This window comes from Nerophis lumbriciformis, linkage group LG02, assembly GCF_033978685.3.
Source record: "Nerophis lumbriciformis linkage group LG02, RoL_Nlum_v2.1, whole genome shotgun sequence".
In the NCBI taxonomy this organism is placed as follows: Eukaryota; Metazoa; Chordata; class Actinopteri; order Syngnathiformes; family Syngnathidae; genus Nerophis; species Nerophis lumbriciformis.
The window spans coordinates 54826868-54852437 of NC_084549.2; the positions used below are offsets into that span (position 1 = coordinate 54826868).

A 25570-nucleotide genomic window follows, 5' to 3' on the forward strand; every position below is an offset into this window, starting at 1 on the left:
TGCATTCAATTGAATATGGGTTGAAAAGGATTTGCAAATCATTGTATTCCGTTTATATTTACATCTAACACAATTTCCCAACTCATATGGAAACGGGGTTTGTAAATGCTTTGCCATCTGTACTGCAGGTTGGCAACCATGTGGCCTTTTTGCAGGCAGGAGCCGAATACGATTACTGTTTAATACCTCCAGCATTGCAGCTTTTAGTGAATTTTAAAGGTTTAGAGGCGAATATAAAAGCCAGATAACTTGAAAAAGGGACATGAATGGGATGGATTGAATGCATAAATCTTTTTGAAGATTTAAAAGATTCATCATCACCGAAGTGGACTTTTCAAACTCTATGGTTCACCACACTCGAATGGGTCCACAAAATAAACTTATTAAGCCATGAAAGACAATGTCAGACTTATTGGTGCATCGGTAAGTAACGTACTGACGTTCACGAGTGGCGTGTACTGTTGTGAGATGTTGTTTTTATCTGTGTTAAAGTTTCTGTGATGTCAAGCAATTATCATGATACTGCAAGTGTGCACACCATCATACTGAGTCGACGCGCTTTTTTTTTTTTTTATTACTTAATTTGCCAACAGCAGGCTCAACGGTCAGTGTATAATGTTTTGGTCATTCATCTTTGTTAAATAAATGGAAATTGAAAACAAAAAAAACTAATGTTATTTATTTAGATTAATTTTAAAATCCATCCATCCATCCATCTCTACTACCGCATGTGGCCCCCTATCTAAAATTAGTTTAACACCCTTGGTCTATATGTTCGCTCTTTCAGAAGATACAAGGAAAGAAACAATTTAAAATCACTGCTTTCGATTAAGTATTTTGTTCGAGGAAAATATTTGAAATATTTGCGTTTGTGCGCATGCTCAGTAGCGTGGGGTAGCAGACATCGACAGAACGCCGGCCCGCAGACCGGATGTATCAGTATTGATAAAATCTCAACGCTATAAATTGCGAATCGTGCCCTTTTTTGCATCCACTTTTGTGGGTAGAGATTTAAGTAGATACCAGTCCTCGTTGTGCCTAAAATCATTTTTATGTAGTGCTCCGAAGACATTTTAGCCAGAGTCACAAGCACACAGCTCCCGTAGTAATTATCCGCACTTTTACTTTGAAAATAAAAACTTCCGGTGTCAGAATATGAAAAAGCATCAGTCTGTTTTCCGATTCTGTTTTTTAGGGATTTGAAATTTTGTTAAACAAAACACAAAATGAAAATCAAACCGGTTTTAGTTCCGTGTACCTTCCGTTCATTCTATTTCCAATTCTTGAATCAACAAACACATTTCCGGCCATTTTTTCTATTTTCATTTCTGAAACAAAAGTCGGACAACTATTTAATGACACTTTAAAAAAAAAAAGACAATAGGACTCCTACTGAACAAAGATGTTACTGTTATGCTAAAAACATGCTAAACGCATAGGAAAAGCTAAAATACTACTTCCGGTTCAATTTGGCATCACACAGATAACCACGCATTTTTGCATTTTGGATGAACATAAATTAGATTTTTTTTTTAATCTGTAAAAATACAACTCCATAAAAGGAAAACAGCACAACATTTTATAGCAATATTTTAATGGAAATCAACCATTTTTTGTTTGTTTTAAAATCTGCCATATATAATAAAAATCGAAAAACGGCCCTGATTTTGTTTTTTGATTTGCGTTTAAGAATTGGAAATTTAATGTACACGGACCGTTTTAGACCAAAAAAGAACATTTTCTTTTTTTGTATTTTCTTTTATGTCCAGGGTGTGCCGCCTTCCGCCCGATTGTAGCTGAGATAGGCTCCAGCGACCCCCCGCAACCCCAAAAGGGACAAGCGGTAGTAAATGGATGGATGGATGTAAACAAAGAGCTTGGGCCTTCAGAGGATAAAGAAAGTGAGCAGTGTGTGATTTACTGCAATACTATCAGTCTCTTAAGTTCATATGTTTGGTTTGTTGAAATTGTTCATGCATTGCACAGCTTTTATTTGTCTATCAATACACAGTGATGCCTACAAGGCAGGGAGCATCCTAACCCTCTTGTACCTCACTATGTGGAAATAACAAATAAGGTATGTGATACCTAAAATAGTTTTTATTTATTATTTATTTTGTTCAATCCCAGATGGGCTGTGACTTCCATTATTTTTTGGCTATACTAAGACCACGTCTAAGTTCATTGTGTTCTTGGTGGTGTTTTTGAAACTGTTCCAATTTTTTTCCTCAGAATTTTCAACTAACTTGAAGTGTTTTGTCAAGAGGGTTATTTATTTGTGATATGTACTTTTTCAGAATGTGCTTGTTCCATTTTGGGCCAAAAGAAAACAATCTGAAGATTTCATAGTGGTATTTTTAGGCTATTATGCCATGATTTTACCAATCCGGCCCATGTGGAAATAGATTTTCCACCATGCAACCCCTGAGCTAAAATGAGTTTGACACCTCTGCATTAGACCCTTATGGGCCAATAAGAGGACCTCCGTGTTCATTTGGGGTAACTTGGGACGGCGTGGCGCAGTGGGAGAGTGGCCGTGCGCGACCCGAGGGTCCCTGGTTCAATCCCCACCTAGTACCAACCTCGTCATGTCCGTTGTGTCCTGAGCAAGACACTTCACCCTTGCTCCTGATGGGTGCTGGTTAGCGCCTTGCATGGCAGCTCCCTCCATCAGTGTGTGAATGTGTGTGTGAATGGGTAAATGTGGAAGTAGTGTCAAAGCGCTTTGAGTACCTTGAAGGTAGAAAAGCGCTATACAAGTACAACCCATTTATCATTTATCATTTAACTTAACAGACAGTGAGCGCAAGCATGTTTTTAAAAAAAGTCGACCGATAAAAATGCAATTTTCTTTTTTCACTATGCTTGGATCTGTGCTAAACATGTAGACTAATATGCTCGTGTAGGAAGCCATCAGTTGCCTCTGCTTCTGAGATTTTGTTCTCCAGAGGCATCATTATAATATGCACTAACACTTCAACCTCCGGTGTGGCGCGGTTGGGAGAGTGGCCGTGCCAGCAACCTTGAGGGTTCCTGGTTTGATCCCCACCTTCTACCAACCTCGTCACGTCCGTTGTGTCCTTGAGCAAGACACTTCACCCTTGCTCCTGATGGGTCGTGGTTAGGGCCTTGCATGGCAGCTCCCGCCATCAGTGTGTGAATGTGTGTGTGAATGGGTGAATGTGGAAATAGTGTCAAAGCGCTTTGAGTACCTTGAACGGTAGAAAAGCGCTATACAAGTATAACCCATTTACCGTTTACCATTACAGTGTAATGGTGAACGCTGTATCGATCCGTTGTGGTGAAGAAGGAGCTGAGCCGGAAGGCAAAGCTCTCAATTTACCGGTCGATCTACGTTCCCATCCTCACCTATGGTCATGAGCTTTGGGTTATGACCGAAAGGACAGGATCACGGGTACAGGCGGCCGAAATGAGTTTCCTCCGCCGGGTGGCGGGGCTCTCCCTTAGAGATAGGGTGAGAAGCTCTGCCATCCGGGGGGAGCTCAAAGTAAAGCCACTGCTACTCCACATCGAGAGGAGCCAGATGAGGTGGTTCGGGCATCTGGTCAGGATGCCACCCGAACGCCTCCCTCGGGAGGTGTTTAGGGCACGTCCAACCGGTAGGAGGCCACGGGGAAGGAGAGGAAAGTCTGGGCTTCCCTGCTTAGGCTGCTGCCCCCGCGACCTGACCTCGGATAAGCGGAAGAAGATGGATGGATGCATTACAGTGTATATTTATGTGTGTATGAATAAGGGCAGACAGAAACTGGGAGGTCCCACACCAACAGAGTCCCGAAGAAGGAGACCCGCCCCTGCAGCGGCTGAACTGAGCAAATATGAAATTAGAAACTGTCCCCCAAAGTTTATGTTGAGGGTGCATTATTTTGATGATACGTTCGTTTTAGGGTGACGATGTGATAAAGTAGAATAATTATATTTATTTTTGTTTTGTTTTTAATGGTATGTAAGGTTATACAATGTAACATGTCTACCCTCTTATCCTTGTATTTCTATTTTATTTATTTATTTTTACACAAAATAAACACATTTTATTGATATTTTTGGTTGTCCTTGTGGTTATTAATACTGTTCAAACAAAGGAGCTGGTTACAAACTTGGGAAAGTCCAGACCAAGGAGAAAATATATATTTTAAAAATTATTTTATGATAGGCTCCAGCGCCCCCTGCGACCCCAAAAGGGAATAAGCGGTAGAAAATGGATGGATGGATGGATATGATTAAAGTTGGTTGACAATTTAATAATTAAACGTTTTTTGCGTTGCACTGTTGATAATAACCCGCCAGGTAAACTCTGATACAATACAGATTGGGGCGGTATAGCTCGGTTGGTAGAGCTGCCGTGCCAGCAACTTGAGGGTTCCAGGTTCGATTCCCGCTTTCGCCATCCTATAGTCACTGCCGTTGTGTCCTTGGGCAAGACACTTTACCCACCTGCTCCCAGTGACCCACACTGGTTTAAATGTAACTTAGATATTGGGTTTCACTATGTTAAGCGCTTTGAGTCACTAGAGAAAAGCGCTATATAAATATAATTCACTTCACTTCACTTCACACTACAGATGAAGAGACACAAATTCAATACTTAGACTTAGACAAACTATACATGATATTACAAGAGCACGAATCGAATAGTAAGTTAAGTAACAGTCCCGTATACCAAAAGAGTGCTGATATTGGTAGTATATTTTCTACTTTTAGATGTTTTCGATTAACGACATACACAAAGTTGGAAACTGTTTTGTCACTGACGGCTTACCGTATTGTCTCAAATGACGGCCAAAGCGCGCATGCGCACTTTGTGTTGCCATGCGTTTTTTATTTGGTTCCGGTGCCGATTTGATTGCTGCACAGACTGTAGTTATGGCGACGTTCAGGAAAAACGTGGAAGAAATTCGAAATCGAGTTGTTTTAAGTGAATTCGTCGTGAGAAATGTGAGTAAAAATCATTTTAATATATTGTGCTGCATTCATAAAAACATACGCAAGGGACAAGTTGACACCTCGATGCCAAAAGATGTTGTTTCTTAGGAAGAACAGCCACACTACTCCTGTAGTTGACCAAATTCCACTCTTTTTTTCATTTAAAACATGTGGATCTTATTATACTTGTAAACAAACCCAAACTTTAATAACTTGTACTTACATAAAATAACACGGATAAAACATATGTACATATCAGCATTCATTGTAAGTTAAACGCACTTGGCCAATAACCATACAAAATAGTCAAAGACAACAAATATTTGTGAAAGGGATTGGCTTGATAATAATACACAAATACACACACATGAAAGAAAGAAGATAATTGTTTTTGGGTGTAATAATAGATGATAAAATTAACTGGAAATCTCATAAAAATATACATATTTAAAGTTAGTATTATTTGTGGACGATACAACCGCGTTTTGTTCAGGAGAGAACACTCTGGAGATAATACAAATAATAACAGAAGAAATGAACAAATTAAAAAGATGGTTTGACAAAAACAGACTATCTTTGAATATCAGTAAAACTAAAATAATGCTATTTGGTAAGAGTAGAAGAGAAAGTCAAATACAAATAGACGGAGTAGAAATTGAAAGAATAAATTAAACCAATTTTCTAGGTATAATGATTGATGATAAATTGAACTGGAAATCTCATGTAAAAAAAAAAAATACAACATAAAGTAGCAAGAAACACGTCAATAATGATTAAAGCAGAACATGTTCTAGACCAAAAATCACTTCATATTCTCTACTGCAGTGGTTCTCAACCTTTTTTCAGTGATGTACCCCCTGTGATTTTTTTTTAAATTAAAGTACCCCCTAATCAGAGCAAAGCATTTTTGGTTGAAAAAAAGAGATAAAGAAGTAAAATACAGCACAATGTCATCAGTTTCTGATTTATTAAATTGTATAACAGTGCAAAATGTTGCTCATTTTTAGTGGTCTTTCTTGAACTATTTGGAAAAAAAGATATAAAAATAACTAAAAACTTGTTGAAAAATAAACAAGTGATTCAATTATAAATAAAGATTTCTACACATAGAAGTAATCATCAACTTAAAGTGCCCTCTTTGGGGATTGTAATAGAGATCTGGATTGATGAACTTAATTCTAAACATTTCTTCACAAAAAAATAAATCTTTAACATCAATATTTATGGAACATGTCCACAAAAAATCTAGCTGTCAACACTGAATATTGCATTGTTGCATTGTAATGAATGGAATAGCCTACTTGATTTGATGTTCAGTTTATGAATTTACATTCATATTTTGTTGAAGTATTATTCAATAAATATATTTAAAAAGGATTTTTGAATTGTTGCTATTTTTAGAATATTAAAAAAAAATCTCACGTACCCCTTGGCATACCTTCAAGTACCCCCAGGGGTACGCGTACCCCCATTTGAGAACCACTGCTCTACTGCTTGCTAGTGTTGCCATATCTGAGTTATTGTGTAGAAATATGGGAAAATAACTTCAAAAGTACACTTCATTCATTAACGGTGTTACAAAAAAGATCAGTTAGAATAATACATAATGTTGGATATAGAGAACATACAAACCCTTTATTTATTGAATCAAAAATACTGAAATTCCACGACATAGTGAATTTGCTAACAGCTAAAATTATACACAAAGCAAACTATAATCTGCCACCCAAGAATATACAACAATTCTTCTCAAAAAAACAGGAGAAATATAATCTTAGAGAAACATGTAATTTAAAATATTTGTTTGCAGGTACAACACTTAAGACCTTCAGTATATCTGTATGTGGAATTAAATTATGGAATGGATTAAGCAAAGCAATCAAACAATATACTACCGGTAATATAATCCACTTCAAGAAACTCTTCAAACTTAAAGTGTTTCCAAAGTACAAAGAAGAAGAACCATGATAAACATTCTGAATTTATTTCATCCATCCATCCGTTCATTTTCAAAATAATCTTACTCATCTCACCATATGAAATATAACTTACTTCACCGAGTATTATTTATTTATTTATTTATTTTTATTGTGATTACTTTTGGAGTATATTGTGAATAAATTGAGAACAAGAAGTGAACAAATGTTTTAGCAACTGTTACGTAAAAGAAAAGGGGTAGGATTAAACAAGCTCTGCTTCTTCTTACTCCTTTTCGAACATGTTGAAAAGAGAAACTGGAGATTGTGATGTATCATGTTGTATGCATGCATGTTCGAAATAAACTCAAACTCAATTCAACAACATAAGGTGGCAAGAGATATTTCAATAATGAATAAAGCAAAATATGTTGTACTCCAAAATTCACTTCATATTTTCTACTGTTCGCTAGTTTTACCATATCTGAGTTATTGTGCAGAAATATGGGGAAATAACTACAAATGTACACTTCATTCACTTAATTGTGTTACAAAAAAGATCAATTAGAATAATACATAATGTTGGATATAGAGAACATACAAACCCTTTTATTTATTAAATCCAAAATATTGAAATTCAATGATTATGTGCATTTGCAAACAGCTGAAATGATGCACAAAGCAAAGGATAACTTAATTCTTCTCAACAAAAGAGGAGAAATATAACCTTAGATAAAAATCTAACTTAAAGCATCTGTATGCACGTACAACACTTAAGACCTTTAGCATATCAGTATGTGGAATTAAATTATGTAATGGATTACGTTGAAAAAAATACTAATATGATCCAGTTTAAGAAGCTGTTCAAACTAAAAGTGTTTACAAATTCCAAAGAAGAAGAATTATGATAAGTCGTGAATTTATAGAAAATGAAACGTCATCCATCTAATCAAGCGAATTATAACTGATTTAACTACTTATGATAAGAACTGATGTATTTAGAACACATTGATGTAAATTGAGTACAAAAGGGACAAGCGGTAGAAAATGGATGGATTACATAAGCCTTGCTTCTTCCTACTCCTTTTTAGTTTCAGTTTATTTTGAACATGCATACGATACAATGTAACACGACACATATTTCCAGTTGTTTAATCCTACCCCTTTTCATATCATAGCAATTTTATCCCATTTCCTTGTTCTCTGTTTTTAACAGAACAGTGAATAAATAAATAATATACCATAAGTAAGTAAACTAATACCAAATACATAAATAATCATTCTCTAAAAAAAAAAAGGTTGAATGTTCATTATAATTGTTCTTCTTTGTACTTTGTAAACACTTGTTCGAACAGTCTCTTAAACTGAATTATATTGGTGTTTTGTTTGATTTCTTTGCTCAATCCATTCCATAATTTAATTCCACATTCAGATATGCTAAATGTTTTTAAGTGATGTACGCGCATACTAATGTTTTAAGGAGATTTTTGGACATATTGTAAAGAAAACATGTAAAATATGTGATGTATCATATTGATACTGTATACATGTTCGAAATACATTTCAACCAACCAACCAACATGCACGTCTGTTACAGTTTCACAATTAGTTTCACAATTTTACCAACTTTAATAAGATAAATCAAAAGACTCCAAAATAATAATCCACAAAATCAAACTAAAAATGTGTCATAAAATTAATGCAGTCGCTGATTACTTTTTTTTCAGGCTCATACAACTGATTTCCCTGGAAACTATCCTGGCTATGATGATACTTGGGATATGCAGAAATTTCAAAAGGTATTTTTTTCAAGAATGTGTGTAATGGCTAAAGGAATCCCAGTGGTCGAAACGCAAAGTTTCCTGTTGAGTATGATGAGTAAGCCTTACGATGTTTTTAGGAGGCGTTCCTCAGATGTTTTAAGCAAAGCTTACTTACTTCTTCCTTTGTCTGTTGTCAAACAGAAGTTTTACAAATACATGTGGATTGCATTACAATTGTATTCTTTATGATTTTCAGAGTTTCAAAATTGATGTTGTGCAGCTGAATGAGAACTTTATGGAGTTTGACATGGTGGGGATCGATGCAGCCATTGCCAATGCCTTCAGAAGGATCTTAATAGCGGAGGTTTGTGTTCTATCCGTCTGTGTTTTCATGTTGACGAAAATCTCATGTTGGTGTACAGTTAAAGGGGAACTTCACTTTTTTCTATCATTCACAATCACTATGTGAGACAAGAACACATGTTTTTCTCTTTTTCGTGTATTCAAAATTGCAAAAAAAAGGCTTGCAAGATGTGGCTAACAATACTGCTAATAGGAGATATCTAATCTATTTCGCTTATAAGGCTCTCCTAAAAACATCCAAAAACCCTCACCAATACTCCATTTACATTTCGTGACTTGCATATTAACTAGAGATGTCCGATAATATCGGACTGCCGATATTATCGGCCGATAAATGCTTTAAAATGTAATATCGGAAATGATCGGTTTTAAAAAGTAAAATTTATGACTTTTTAAAACGCCGCTGTACGGAGTGGTAGGGAGAAGTACAGAGCAGTTGCGTCTCCCAGTCATACTTGCCAACCTTCCCGATTTTCCCGGGAGACTCCCGGATTTCAGTGCCCCTCCTGAAAATCTCCCGGGGCAACCATTCTCCCGAATTTCTCCCGATTTCCACCCAGACAACAATATTGGGGGCGTGCCTTAAAGGCACTGCCTTTGCGTGCCGGCCCAATCACATGATATCTACGGCTTTTCACACACAAGTGAATGCAAGCATACTTGATCAACGCCATACAGGTCACACTGAGGGTGGCCGTATAAAAAACTTTAACACTGTTACAAATATGCGCCACACTGTGAACCCACACCAAACAAGAATGACAAACAAATTTCGGGAGAACATCTGCACCGTAACACAACATAAACACAACAGAACAAATACCCAGAACCAACGTTCCCTCTAAGGTGCGCACCTGCGCAATTGCGCACTGCTCACGCGTCCTCTGCGCACAGCAAATCTATGCCGCGCAAAAAATAAAATCCCTCTCTAAACAAAATAAACAAATAGTTTGTTTTGTATGATATTGCAATGCAACTGTGAGTAACAGGTGACAAAAGGCGGCCACAACAGATTAAAACAATGTTTGTCAACACTTAAATTATTGTAACGTCTGTGGAGACACTTAAAAGGAGGACAGGAATTCCATCGGTCCCTTTGTTTAGCGAAATTGTTTGTCGGCCATAACCACACCAATACAATGTGTAAAATACTTTTATCTAGCAAAACTGGTCGTTGTCTACCGTACAAACCAAGCCAAAAGCAACTCTTTGTCATCTGTTATATCAACAGCAGCCGCTTGCGCTCTCTCTCTCACCTGCACCAACACATACACTATGGCAATTAGCCACTGGTGCGTTTATGGCCACACAAAAAGTTGGACAACTCCAACACTACACGTAAAGTGTAAATTTCAGGTCGTTTTACTATGACTCCTCAATCAGTGTGCTTATTCTACTGTCATTTGTTAAGAATGTTATTTTTTGGATATTGATCATGAAATGATGTTACAGGACTACATAATTGCTAATAAAAATATTTATTTTACAGACAGAAAGTTAATAAACACTTCATCTCATGCAACATGTGAATGTTTTAAGGGGAACTAAATGTGATCTCTGAAAGGGGTACACAATCTTTCCAAAGCAGGACCCCCACCCAGGCATAAAATGCTATAGTGCATAGCTGATTAAAAAAACAAAACAATATCTAAGTGGGCCAAATCACATATATTAGAAAATAATCTCTTGAAATTGACTAGTCACTTGATTATAATAATAAGACATTTAAATTGTTATGTCAGGTTTGAGACAAATGTGCTGCTGGTATGACCACATTGTGCACGTCTGTATTCCACTGAATGCTCAGGGTGGTTGTGCGTTTGCTCACACACATGAAAAATTAGAGGGAACATTGCCCAGAACCCCTTGCAGCACTAACTCTTCCGGGACGCTACAATATACACCCCCCGCCCACCTCAACCTCCTCATGCTCTCTCAGGGAGAGCATGTCCCAAATTCCAAGCTGCTGTTTTGAGGCATGTTAAAAAAAATAATGCACTTTGTGACTTCAATAATAAATATGGCAATGCCATGTTGGCATTTTTTTCCATAACTTGAGTTGATTTATTTTGGAAAACCTTGTTCCATTGTTTAATGCATCCAGCGGGGCATCACAACAAAATTAGGCATAATAATGTGTTAATTCCACGACTGTATATATCGGTATCGGCCGATATCGGAATCGGTAATTAAGAGTTGGACAATATCGGAATATCGGATATCGGCAAAAAAGCCATTATCGGACATCTCTAATATTAACCAAGTATTAGCGACATTATTATAGGAGCTAATGCCGAGGAACTGCTTTTAGTGACGCCGCACATTGATCACAGAGACATAACTTATGCAGCTATGCACAGTGTGCAAATGTAATGCTTGATAGTCCAGTTTGTGGTCAAAAGACAAAAGAAACTGAAACACATTTAAGCAAGATGTCTTTTAATGACACGCAAACGTGCCACGATGGAGTGACGTCAGACGGCAACCCGAGACTTTTCAGTCACAGTGGACGCTATCTTGCTTCTAAGCAACTTTATGGATTATTATATTACCTAAATGTTACATTTTTTAAGTGGATTAATATTATCCTGTGGATTAATGGATCGCTAGGAGGACGGTTGACAACAAAATAGTGCGTTCACTTTAAACTGACACAGAGTGCATGACTTTGAGGACGAAGTACAATGGACTCCTTTTTGTAAGCAAACATTTAACCTATAAAGATATATTGAACATCTTAAAGTGCATTTTTTTCCCCAGTTGGATTAATAAGGGCGGACGTTGCCTTTTCGTTTGTCATCACGTGATCACGCGGCATTTTCGCTTGTTCGTTCATGTTGATGGGCTCATATCGCCCATCCCATTTGAAGCTGAGATATTCCCACAACGGGACGTTTGGCTCTGTAATCACATTTTTTTCTTCCGAATTTGTGTTACTTTGCCGCACTTCTCACTGGCAAGTCGCGAAGCTCTCTGTACTGTGAGTGTGTTGGTGTCCACTCATGTTTTCGCCGCGACAAAGATTGTGAATGACTGAAAAGAGGAGACACTTTGTTCAGTTATTTCCGCGGTTAAATCGACATGCTCAGCTGCTGAGAACAATGCACAGAGTGAGACATCGTTCTCTCTGTTTGAAGGGAGAGACAAACAAGCGAGAGGCTCAACAATTCTGATTGTTGTAAATGTCTGTCACTCAAATGCCAGTGAATAAATAAATAATTTAGAGATGTCCGATAATGGCTTTTTTGCCGATATTCCGATATTGTCCAACTCTTAATTACCTATACCGATATCAACTGGTATCGGTATATACAGTCGTGGAATTAACACATTATTATGCCTAATTGGATGCATTAAACAATGTAACAAGGTTTTCCAAAATAAGAGAACAACTTCAACTCAAGTTATGGAAAAAAATGCCAACATGGCACTGCCATATTTATTATTGAAGTCACAAAGTGCTTTTTTTTTTTTTAACATGCCTCAAAACAGCAGCTTGGAATTTGGGACATGCTCTCCCTCAGAGAGCATTAGGAGGTTGAGGTGGGTGGGGTTAGGGGAGGCGGGGTTGAGATAGGGGTTAGCGGGGGGGTGTATATTGTAGCGTCCCGGAAGAGTTAGCGCTGCAAGGGGTTCTGGGTATTTGTTCTGTTGTGTTTATGTTGTGTTACGATGCGGATGTTCTACCGAAATGTGTTTGTCATTCTTGTTTGGTGTGGGTTCACTGTGTGGCGCATATTTGTAACAGTGTTAAAGTTGTTTATACGGCCACCCTCACCTGTATGGCTGTTGGTCAAGTATGCCTTACATTCACTTGTGAGTGTGTCAAAAGCCATAGATATTATGTGACTGGGCCGGCACGCTAAGGCAGTGCCTTCAAGGTTTATTGGCGCTCTGTACTTCTTCCTACGTCCGTGTACACAGCGGCGTTTTAAAAAGTCATACATTTTACTTTTTGAAACCGATACCGATAATTTTGAAACCGATACCGATAATATCCGATATTACATTTTAAAGCATTTATCGGCCGATAATATCGGCAGTCCGATATTATCTGACATCCCTAAAATAATTATTTAGTTATTTACTGCACTAATAAATCCTTGGTGTCGATTTGATTAATCGTGCAGCCCTAGTGATGATAAACCAAGAAGTTGGTCAACTTTTGCATTCAACTTTCACCCAGAATACATCACGAAGAAGATGAGACAATATCATAATCAATCAATCAATCAAAATGTATTTATATAGCCCTTAATCACAATTACCCTCTGGATGACCGGTCTAATGGATGCTGAGTGGGTATGGTTCATAATGTGAGAGTCCAGTCCATAGAGAGGCCACCAGGTGGATCCTCTTGCATGTAGACAAGTCGGCAGCACAGAGACTCCACCAACCGATGCATAGAGGGGTGGTCCGCCTCGGTTTTTGACTTGAAACTGGAAACTGATCCGTGGCCGCCTTATAACCTCTCCATTAATGAGAGGAGGGCAAAGCAGAAAAGAGAAGAGGCAGATCAACTGTTCTAAAAAGGGGTCTATTTTAAGAGTAGGGTGTAAAAATGAGTTTTAAGATGCTTCTACTGAGGTAGCATCTTTAATTATTACTGGTAGGGCATTCCAGAGTACTGCAGACTGAATAGAAAACGCTCAAGAGCCCGAAGACTCTGGGAATCACTAATAAGCCGAAGTTCTTAAAAACGCAGATTTCAGCCGGAGACGGCAAGATAGGATGGAGCGAGACCGTTTAGTATTTTATATGTAAGTAATAACACCTTAAAACCTTAGGGCGGCGTGGCTCGGTTGGTAGAGCGGCCTTGCCATCAATTTGATGGTTCCAGGTCGATTCCCGCTTTTGCCATCCTGGTCACTGACATTTACACTTTATCCACCTGCTCCCACACTGATTTAAGTGTAGATAATGGGTTTCACTATGTAAAGCGCTATATAAATATAATTGACTTCGCTTAAAGTCGCATCTTACATGCACAGAAAGCCAGTGCAGGTGGGCCACAGTTGAAAGAGTGGCCGTGCCAGCAACCTGAGGGTTCCTGGTTCGATCCCCAGCTTCTACCAACTTAGTCACGTTCTTTGTGTCCTTGAGCAAGACACTTCACCCTTGCTCCTGATGGGTCATGGTTAGTGCCTTGCATCAGTGTGTGTGTGAATGTGTGTGTGAATGGGTGAACGTGGAAATAGTGTCAAAGCGCTTCGAGTACTTTGAAGGTAGAAAAGTGCTATACAAGTATAACCCATTTACCATTTAATATGATCAAACTTTCTTGTTCTTGTCAAAAGTTTAGCAGCTGCATTTTGTACCAACTGTAATCTTTTAATGCTAAACATAGGGAGACCCGAACATAATCCGTTACAGTAATTGAGACGAGACCTAACGAACGCATGAATAATGACCTGCTAGTGGATAAAATGGGATGGATTTTAGCGATATTTCGGAGATAAAAGAAAGCTGTTTTGGTAACATTCCTAATGTGCGACTCAAACGAGAGAGTTGGGTCGAAAATAATGGCGATATTTTTCACCGATTTGCTTTATATAATTGTTTTGTTGGCAAATTTTAGGGTGGTATCCTTAAATAAGTGCCTGTGTGTAGGAAGACCGATTGTCAACATTTTCCTTTTTTTAGAGTTAAGATGCAAAAAGTTGCTGGATATCCATTGTTTAATTTCATTTAGACACGCCTCTTTGTGACTACAATCTGGCGTGTTGGTCAGCTTTAGGGGCATGTAGAGTTGGGTGTCATCAGCATAACCGTGAAAGCTAACACCAAATTTGCTTACGATGTCCCCTCGCGGCGTCATATAAGTACCGAGGAGTGCAGGGCCAAGAACCGAACCATGTGGAACTCCGCAAATTACCTTAATATACTCCAAGGTCACATTGTTATGGGAAACGCACTGCATCCTGTCAGTAAGATAGGAGTTAAACCAAGACAAGGCTAATAAGTCTGACATACCAATGCATGTTAGGATACGTTCTATTTAGGGCTGGGCAATTATATGATCGTGATCGATTAATTTTAGCTGTCAGCATATTTCCTCGATCAAACATGGCGGAACTGTCTGTTTAAAAGTTACCGCAGTAGTAAACCGTAGGGAAGCAACGATGCTTGGTATAATCCTGCACGGAACAATCCACCTTTATTGACCGAGATACAATGTGTGTCTGTGAATGTGTGTGTTTTTGTACGTTTGCATGTGTTTTTAAAAAAAGTGTTTGTGTCCATGTATCGGTATGTGCGTGACCTCTCGTTTCACCGCGTGAAAATCAAGCTTGTCACGACGTAATTAATGTTGAATCAGTGTTGTGCCTCTTCCCCTTACACAGCTTGGAAGAGCAGCCCAGATTAACAAAATAAAGAAATACGACTAACACTAGCATAAAAGTTGATACAACATTTAAAAGGAGCAGCGGCTTTAGTGACAGGCTTTAGTTTAACTATCTGCTGCAGGGCCCCAGTAATCTTGCCCTGAATGTGGACTTGCAGGCACTCACAGGAGTCTTTATTAGTAAACACACCCAATAATTTAATCAGAAAAAATTTATTTTCTATCAAAACATTTTTCAATCAGGCTTTTTATGTGTCTGCAAAGATTCAACTTCTCTGATATAACATGTACTAAAGAACTCTGCATACAGACACTTTGTGTTAAAATAATTTTGGAGTTTGTGGATAAAAGAAACATTTTGTTCCTGAAATAATCAACTGGTTTTGTGTTGGTACACATTATTTTATAGTACCTCAAATTCAAACTGAACTTTAATGTACATTAATTCATGGAGACCCTGACACTCTCCTTTCGCTCTGTTAAAGACGGTTTGGTTGAAGAAATGTTATTTGCTCTTAGTAAGTTTGAACAGTGAATAATATAAGTTGTTCGTTATTGCTTCATATATAATTGTGCTTCTAGGTACCCACCATGGCTATTGAAAAGGTTTTTATTTATAACAACACGTCTATTGTCCAAGATGAAGTGCTGGCACAGAGACTAGGCCTCATCCCCATCAAAGCTGACCCCTGCCTGTTTGAATACAGAAGCACCGGTAAGCCCTTATACTGAAAATAAATATATACACAATGTTTTCTTTGATGTTTATTAGTAACACATTTTTTTTTACTTTGGACTTCATTATAAATGTTGCCGAGTGCACTGTGATATTTATGACATGACATGTTTATTTTAACTAATTTTGTCCCCAAATTATTTTCTCCTATTAATCAAAGCAGAGGCTACACTAAGAACATTTTAATAAAATGTATGTTTAAGTTTCAGAAACAGCTAATTTAATCTTAAGTACCGACACAAAGATTTAGGATGTGTAACTTAAATAAAAATAAAAAAATTACGTAAATGTACCTGTAATTCTTACTATGTAAATAAGAAACAGCTGATGTGACTGAAACATTATTCAAGGTTTATAAACTTCCAGTAGTTTGCAGTAAGCCAACAAAACATAATTTCTTTTATATTGACAATCTATTGATATTTTGTAAAGTGTTTAAATAAATATAGTTTACAATAGGGATTAAATAATTGTGAGTGTAACTGTTGCTCCACCCACTTTTCCCCCGCAGAAACTTTCTGTATGTGTATTAAGAACTACAGGTTCCTGGTCGTTTGGTGGAGAAAAGGCTTGGAACTCAGTACTTTTAGTCTAGTCTACAGTATGTGTTTAAGGTACTTTCAAGCATACAGTTGCACATTAGTAATTAGGGTTGCAACTAACGATTATTTTGATAGTCGATTAGTCAGCGATTATCTTAACGATTAGTCGACTAATCTAATAATAAAGCGTAAACATATTTAATGGCTCTAATATTTCCATCAACTTCTAAATGCAGCTTTAGTTATTTTAGGCATTTGCTTACTAACTAGGGCTGCAACGATTAGTCGACATTGTCAACAAATGTCGACAATAAAAGTTGTTGTCGACCAATTTTATTTGTCGACAATAGTCTTGACGTCATCGCTTGTGTTTTTTCTGGGCGGAAGTGGGTCACTCGCAAAAAGAACGCCAGTGATAACATGTCAAGTTTGAGGATATTTCCTCTTATTCTTGTGAAAAACATGAATACCTTGCTCAGTTTGCAAAGTGGACCTTGTTTTTATGGCATTAGATCTCTGATACGCGAGCATTCACAGCGAAGGCATGATGTCGAACGTTTGGAGGGAGGATGCGGTCTCAACCTCGGTAAGAGTGTTAGCTTCTACCTTGGTAGCTAGCTAATAAGAATAAGATGAAGTTGTGTGAAAAAAAAACTTTAGAATTTTAGCCAAAGTCACACAAAATGCTTTTCTTTTTAAGGAAGTTAGATTTTGTATTTTGTTTGTTTTCATTGCTGTTATTTTAACTGTTTAAAAAAAAAAAAACATAAACAATGTTAATAGTTTTTTTAGCACTTTGCCTTTGATTTCTTTTAAATGGACAACATTTTATTAGTAATTTTATTTTTTGTAACAGCTGAATGAGCAGCAGAGTAACAGTAAAAATAAATATTTATGAATTAATTAGTCATCTTTGTTGTTTTTAAGCACATGCTTAAAATAACTAAAGCTGCATTTAGAAGTGGATGGAAAAATGAGAGCCATTATATATGTGTACGCTTTATCTGATTAGTCGACTAATCGTTAAGATAATCGTTGACTAACCGATGATCAAAATAATCGTTAGTTGCAGCCCTATTACTAATAACACAGATGAAAAATTCATTCATAAATATGTATTTTTACTGTAACTGCTGGTCATTGAGCTGTTACAAAAATTAAAATGACTATTAAAATGTTGTCCATTTAAAAGAAAGGCAAGGCGAAGTGCTAAAAAAACCATATAACATTGTTTATGTAAAAAAAACCAAAAAACAGTTAAAATAGCAGCAATGAAAAGAAACAAAACACAAAATCTAACTTCCTCAAAAATAATCATTTTGTGATGTTTAAAAACCTGCACACTGGTATATTGACTATTGATTAACTCTTGACAGTTTTAGCTCTGTAATAGACTCATTGTGTGGAATTCAATATTTGATTATTCTTAAAACGTTGGCTATGTAAAAGATTGCATCTTTAATTTTATGATACCTCAGCATTGGTGCCTGCCTGTCTGCGCGCGGTTCATGTTTAAGTGCCTTTTTTTTACGGCATTGCAAATTGACGCTGCTTTAAACGCATTTGAATTGATGTATACAATGTTTGGTTGGCTGACTTTGGCTAAAATTGTAGTAAATTTTCACACAACTTCGTCTCACTCTTGTTAACTAGCTAGCAAGGTAGAAGCTAACAGTAGTCTTACCGAGGCTGTGTCCGCATCCTCCTTCCAAATGTCCGAAGTCATGTCTCTGCTTTAAATGCTCGCGTATCACAGATGTTCTGCCTTAAAAAGAAGGTCTGCTTTAAAAAATCAGCAAGCGATTCATGTTTTTAACAAAAATAAGAGGAAATATCCTCACATTTTCATGTTATCATTGGGGATGTTTTTTGCAACTGACCCACTTCCGGCCGGAAAAACACGAGTGATATTGTCGACGAATATAAATGTCAGCAACAAATTTTATTGTCGACAATGTCTACTAATCGTTACAGCCCTATTGGTAATGGAGAGAAGTACTTTTTGGGGGGGAACAGACTTTGTTGCTGCGTGTTTTGGTCACTGCACATTTGATCCCCCAAAACACCTTTAATTATTTGAATGGCTCACATTGATCCCTTTTCTTATTTCCTGATCACAGGCAAACTTTCTGCTGTATTTGTGTTTTAGATGAAGACTCTGCAAAGGAGGAAGAGTCAGAAATAGACACAATCAAACTACACCTAAAGATTAGATGTAGCAGGAACCCCAGAACAAGCAAGGATTCTTCTGATCCACGGGAACTCTATGAAAATCACGTCGGTATGTTCCACACAACAAGCCTCGGTTCCAATTTTGTCATTTTAGCCGATGCCCACTGTTTACTCTAAAGCAGTGGTTCTTAACCTTGTTGGAGGTACCAAACCCCACTAGTTTCATATGCACATTCACCGAACCCTTTAGTGAAAAATAAAATGTTTTTTTTTTTTTAAATTTAAGACAAAGTTATGTTTTTGTACTGGTGCACAAAATTAACCGTGCATGAGCATCACCTTGTTCAAAGAACAAAACTAACACAGTGCATGAACTCATAACAAATTAGACAACTGCAAATCAGATGGAAATTAGAGGGAACATTGTTTGGGGGTACATAATATGCCGATAGGGAGAAGTTTTTATTTTCACGATGAGTTGGGTGTGTCTTAACCTCCGCGGCAGAGGCTCCGCCGAACCCCTGAGGCCGACTCACCGAACCCCTAGGGTTCGATCGAACCCAGGTTAAGAACCACTGCTCTAAAGTCTGCGCCTGCGCAATTGCGCACTGCTCAAGTGTCCTCCGCACACAGCAAATAAAAATAAAACCAAACCTAAACTTTAAACAAAATAAACACATTATCTATTCTGCACCATTTTGCAATGCAAAAAGTAACAGGTAAGACAAGGCAGTAAAACAGTGTGATTAATGGTGATGCAGCAGCTTCTCTAACTTTCAGAACTAAGCCCTACTTTCAGACCTTTTTAAGACCAGTTTTGCTCCACTTTAGTGCTAAATTCGCGTGTGAAGTATAGCCCACCATCTTCGAGCCATCAAAGACAGTACGGTCATCACAATTTCACTGAAGCGGAAATCTGTGCTGGGAAGACAGCAGCTCTTGAAGACAACAGAGTGGCGGAGCAAGAGGAAGCAATGTGCTCACAAGCAAAAGAGGGGAAAATAGTCCGGCGCGCTCGCCCATCTAAAGGCCAGTAGGCCGCCGATCCTAACTCTCTTCTTGGCCAATGTCCGCTCTCCGCTCTCAACAAAATGGACTTGTTATGTCTGAAACTGAGTGTTTCCACAAAAATGAACAACTACGCTATTCTTTGCCTCACGGAAAGTTGGTTAAACAACAGCATGCTGGACTTAGCTTTCTCAATCGACAGACTCCGGCTTTTCCGAGGGGAACGCGACCTCCGGTCGGGTAAACAACAGGGAAGCGGACTCTGTGTACGTGAATGAAGTTTGGCATACAAACTGTGGACTGGTGAAAAGTTACTGCTACGAGGAGTTAAAACTTACGACGGCGAAATGTCGACCGCACTATCTGCAAGAGGAGTTTACAGCTGTAATCGTCACTGTTGTTTACATCTCGTCGGGTGCTAATGCTAACGCAGCACTTAAGGAGCTACATGACACCGTCAGCTCATTGCAGACCAAGCAGCCAGAGGCAATGAACGTGGTTACGGGAGACTTAAATCACGTAAAACTGCCGAGATTTGACCAGCATGTCACCATACAGACTAAGGGAAGTAACACGCTGGACTGTGTGTACACAAATATGCAAGGAGCCAAGAAAGGACCGTCACCGTGTGGCCCAAAAATGCAGCCTCTGTGCTCCAGGACTGCTTTCATTGCAGGTCATCAGAGAGGCAGCGATGTGTGAGGGAAAGGTGTACCTGGAGGAATATGCCTGCTCTGCTCTGTCATCTCGAAATGTATTGATAATGTCACCTGCATTAGGATGGTAACCCTCAACCCGAACCAGAAACACTGGCTGAATGCTAAAGTGAGAGCTCTGGTAAGGTAAGAATGCTACGTTCAGGGCAGGTGAGACGTCAGCACTCAAAGTGGCAAGGAAAGAACTGATTGCAGGGATCGCAAGCGTCAGTCACATATGCCCAAAAAATCCAAGGTCAATTCAACTCGATCTCCGGAGAGTATTAAGTGCATCACAAACTACATCATCAGGGATGCACAATGCCCCGGGGACCCCTCTTTGCCAGATGTCCTCATCACATTCTACGCCCGCTTCAGGGACCTTGACACCCCCACAACTCCCACCCCAGCACCTCAAAACCGCACTAAAAGAACACCTCCAGGCAACTTCAACCGTAAATTAACAAACTTCCTTTCACATCCTACCTCCCCGGATTGTAAATAATCAAATGTAAATAATCAAATGTAGATTCTTATTCTTATGCTCTCTGATATCTATCTCTATGTCCACTACTTGCTGTACATATCCTACCAAGTCAGTCCTACACTGTTCCTATGTCCATTTCTCTGATGATGCAATTGTTGATGACTGAAGTGTTGATATCAACCAAACCTAACCCCTCGCCCCTCCACACCCCGGATTGTAAATAATGTTAATAATTCAATGTATATACTCTGATGTTTATCTTGTGTGATGACTGTATTATGATGATAGTATATATCTGTATCAGGAATCAATTTAAGTGGACCCCGACTTAAACAAGTTGAAAAACTTATTCGGGTGTTACCATTTAGTGGTCAATTGTACGGAATATGTACTGCACTGTGCAATCTACTAATAAAAGTTTCAATCAATCAAACACCAGACTCACCTCACAACCAGGTGACACACCCCTAAGTGTGACCACATCAGGCGTGAGGAGGTCCCTTTAGAGGATCAACCCCCGCAAAGCTGCAGGACCAGACAACAGAGATTGTGTACACTAGCTGTCTGAGGTGCTGACAAGCATATTTAACACCTCACTGTCACTGGCATCCTACCCACCTGCTTAAAGACTGCCACAATTGTCCCCGTCCCCAAGAGCTCCACAGTGACCTGTTACACTAACCCTGGTAGTCATGAAGTGCTTTGAGAGGCTCGTCATGATTCACATCGAGGACGCAATTGACGTCACTGTGGACCCCCATCAGTACGCCTATAGGAAAAAACGTTCCACTGATGCCATCTCGTCAGTGGTCCACACAGCCCTCAACCACCTGGAGATTTCTACAGCCGCCTGCTCTTTCTGGACTTCTCATCAGCCTTCAACACCATCATCCCACAGACACTGGTGCAGAAGCTCACCTCTCTCAGACTGAGTCCCACACTGGGTTACCCGGTCCTGGACTTCGCCGATTGAAACACACCACCTATGGCCAGAAGTTTAAATACTTATTTTCCCCACTGCTATCTGTATTTGATCCGCTGCTGACTTTCTAGGTTTTTTAGATATGAACAATCCAGAATGTTATGGTCAGTTTATTTTGAAAGAGGAAGACCAGAAAAAGTCTAGAAAAAATAGAGGTTGTGAATTCGTTGGAATTTCATTGCATGACGTTTGATCCATAAGCAAAAAGTGACTGAGTAGTTGTTGGAGAAACACTTGTTGGCAATGGGCAAGTAAAATATAATAGAACATAACTAAAAATGGAGAAAATATATTTAAAATGAATAACAAACAATAACTGAATTATTTCTAATAAAATAATAATAAAGTACAGTTATTAATGCAGTCTACTGTTGCTAGACCTGCAACTCAAGTCACAATATTTTCTTTGTAAAAAAAAAAAAAAAAAAAGCAAATAAATGCAATCACTAAATGGTTTAAGAAGATAACAAAATAAATAATTGAATAAAAAGGAACTTCTAAGTAAGATTTAACAAATAAATAAATGTAGGCAGGAGCTTAAAACTGAATGTGAATACGTTTTAGAGACTTATTTTTAATGAATTTGCCGCCTTACCCGGACTCTGCCTCCAGCGGCCCTCAAAACTACCCAAAGACAGGTGTGCCAAGTCGTGGCATCATATTCTAAATGAGGCGGTAATTGCTGCCAAAGAGGCATCAACAAAGTATTTAGTTACGGCTGTGAATACCGGTACGTATGTACATGTGATTTCTTAGTTGTTTTTTTTAATACATTTCAAAAAGCCCTTGAAAAACTTTTTCACATTGTCATTATGGGGTATTGGGTGTAGAATTTTGAATTAGAATTGTATTCCATTTTGGTATAAGGCTGTAACATAACAAATGTAGAAAAAGTGAAGCGCTGTGAATACTTTCCAGATGCACTGTAGTTAATGTCAAAACAGTTTTATCTTGAATTTAGTATCTATAGCGATGGTTGGTGTTCTGGTAGATGTTCATGTTCGAAGTGTTGCCTTCTCTTTCCTTGCTGCCATGTCCACAAGCACGTTTAGTACATGCAAAATGTTAAGAGATTTGAGGATCGAGTCAGTAGTGTTTCAATGTTTTGGTAAACAACATCCACATAATTTTGTATGGGAAGTAACAATTGTGAAATTATTCTTTTTCGAAACAGAAATGAAAAATATTGGATTGATCTGTCGAAAGAACTTAAACAACCATATATTTTCTTAGAAATATAATCAATATGTGGTTTAAAGGTAAGCTCAGTGTCGATCTAAAGACCAATATATTTAAATACATAAACTCGCCCTAGTGGATTTCCATCACAAAAATTATTACACATTTCAGGCAGAGATTAATTATATTTTGTGCGAAACACCATACAACATGATTTTTTCATATTAAGAACAAGCTTGTTGTTATACAAGTGTTGTACAATATTGAAATATTGTTGCAAATTATACTTGGCTTGTGTTATCAGAATTGAAATGGTAAATAACAGTCATTTTCATACAGATGAACATGACAGAATGTGCACATTTAAGGTAAATCATTAATAAAAAGAAGTGGGCCTAAATCAGAACCTATTGACTAACATTTTACTGGATTAACAACCATTGACAAAAACATACTGATATATATTGTGAAGGTAGGAGTTAAATCAAAGGACTGCATTTTGACTCAGTCCAATATGATGCAGTTTGTCCAGGAGAAGATAATGGTCGACCACATCATATCATCATGAAAGACATCAACATCAAGCACAAAAACAAAGGAGACTGATACCCGGCTATTATCCGCAGCCGTGCACCTGAACAGGAAAGAGCGAAAATGACGCACATTGGGAAAATTACGTTCTCCCTGCATAAAGATCATTGGCTGGTGCATTGGCTAAACACGACAGTATATATATATATATATATATATATATAAACAAAACAGTGAAGTTGACACGTTGTGTAAATCGTACATAAAAACAGAATACAATGATTTGCAAATCCTTTTCGACCTATATTCAACTGAATACACTGCAAAGACAAGATACTTCGTTCGAACTGGTAAACTTTGTTATTTTTTACGATTATGAGCTCATTCAGAATTTAATGCCTGCAACATGTTTCAAAAAAGCTGGCACAAGTGGCAAAAAAGACTGAGAAAGTTGAGGAATGCTCATCAAACACTTATTTGGAACATCTCACAGGTGAACAGGCTAATTGGGAACAGGTGCGTGCCATGATTGGATATAAAAACAGCTTCCATGAAATGCTCAGTCATTCACAAACAAGGATGGGGCGAAGGTCACCACTTTGTGAACAAATGCGTGAGCAAATTGTCCAACAGTTTAAGAACAACATTTCTCAACAAGCTTTTGCAAGGAATTTAGGAATTTCACCATCTATGGTATGTAATATTAAAGTTAAAGTACCAATGATTATCACACACACACTAGGTGTGGCGAAATTATTCTCTGCATTTGACCCATCACTCTTGACCACCTCCTGGGAGGTGAGGGGAGCAGTGGGCAGCAGCGATGGCCGCGCCCGGGGAACATTTTTGGTGATTTAACCCCCAATTCCAACCCTTGATGCTGAGTGCCAAGCAGGGAGGTAACGGGTCCCATTTTTATAGTCTGTGGTATGACTCGGCCGGGGTTTGAACTCATGACCTACCGATCTCAGGGCGGACACTCGCACTAGGCCACTAGGCGACATCAGTGTGTAAAGGATATCACCACATGGGCTCAGGAACACTTCAGAAAACCACTGTCAGTAACTTCAGTTGGTCGATACATCTGTAAGTGCAAGTTAAAACTCTACTATGCAAAGCCATTTATCAACAACACCCAGAAACGCCGCCGGCTTCGCTGGGCCCGTGCTCATCTAAAATGGACTGATGCAAAGTGTAAAAGGGTTCTATGGTCTGACGAGTGCACATTTCAAATTGTTTTTGGAAACTGTGGATCTCGCATCCTCCTGACCAAAGACGAAAAGAACCATCTGGACTGTTATAGGCGCAAAGTTCAAAAGCCAGCATCTGTGATGGTATGGGGGTGTATTATAGTGCACAAGGCATGGGTAACTTACACATCTGTGAAGGCACTATTAATGCTGAAAGTTACATACAGGTTTTGGAGCAACATATGTTGCCATCCAAGCAACGTCTTTTTCATGGACGCCCCTGCTTATTTCAGCAAGACAATGCCAAGCCACATTCTGAATGTGTTATAACAGCGTACTAAAAGAGTGCGGGTACTAGACTGGCTTATCTGTAGTCCAGACCTGTCTCCCATTGAAAATGTGTGGCACATTATGAAGCGTAAAATACCACAACGGAGACCCCCGACTGTTGAACATCTTGTCTTTGCCGTCTATTCAATTGAATATAAGTTGAAAAGGATTTGCAAATCATTGTATTCTGTTCTCATTTACCATTTACGCGACGTGCCAACTTCACTGGTTTTGGGTTTTGTGTATATATATATATATATATATATATATATATATATATATATATATATATATATATATATATATATATATATATATGTCTTAATAAGGTTATCCAAAAAATAGTGCTCGATACCGTAGTAGAGCGCAATATATGTATGTGTGGGGAA

General features: G+C 38.2%; 1 protein-coding gene across 1 annotated transcript in view; it reads left to right on the forward strand.

Moving 5' to 3' along the window:
• Nucleotides 1-4815: 4815 nt before the first annotated feature.
• The window catches only part of polr1c (RNA polymerase I and III subunit C), a 43700-nt gene continuing 22945 nt past the window's right edge, over nt 4816-25570 (forward strand). Inside the window, exons 1-5 of the mRNA XM_061969623.2 lie at nt 4816-4953; nt 8585-8656; nt 8877-8984; nt 15912-16044; nt 18757-18888. Of these exons, the coding sequence (XP_061825607.2) occupies nt 4828-4953; nt 8585-8656; nt 8877-8984; nt 15912-16044; nt 18757-18888 (571 nt within the window). The 5' untranslated portion in view covers nt 4816-4827. The remainder of the gene's footprint in view (nt 4954-8584; nt 8657-8876; nt 8985-15911; nt 16045-18756; nt 18889-25570) is intronic.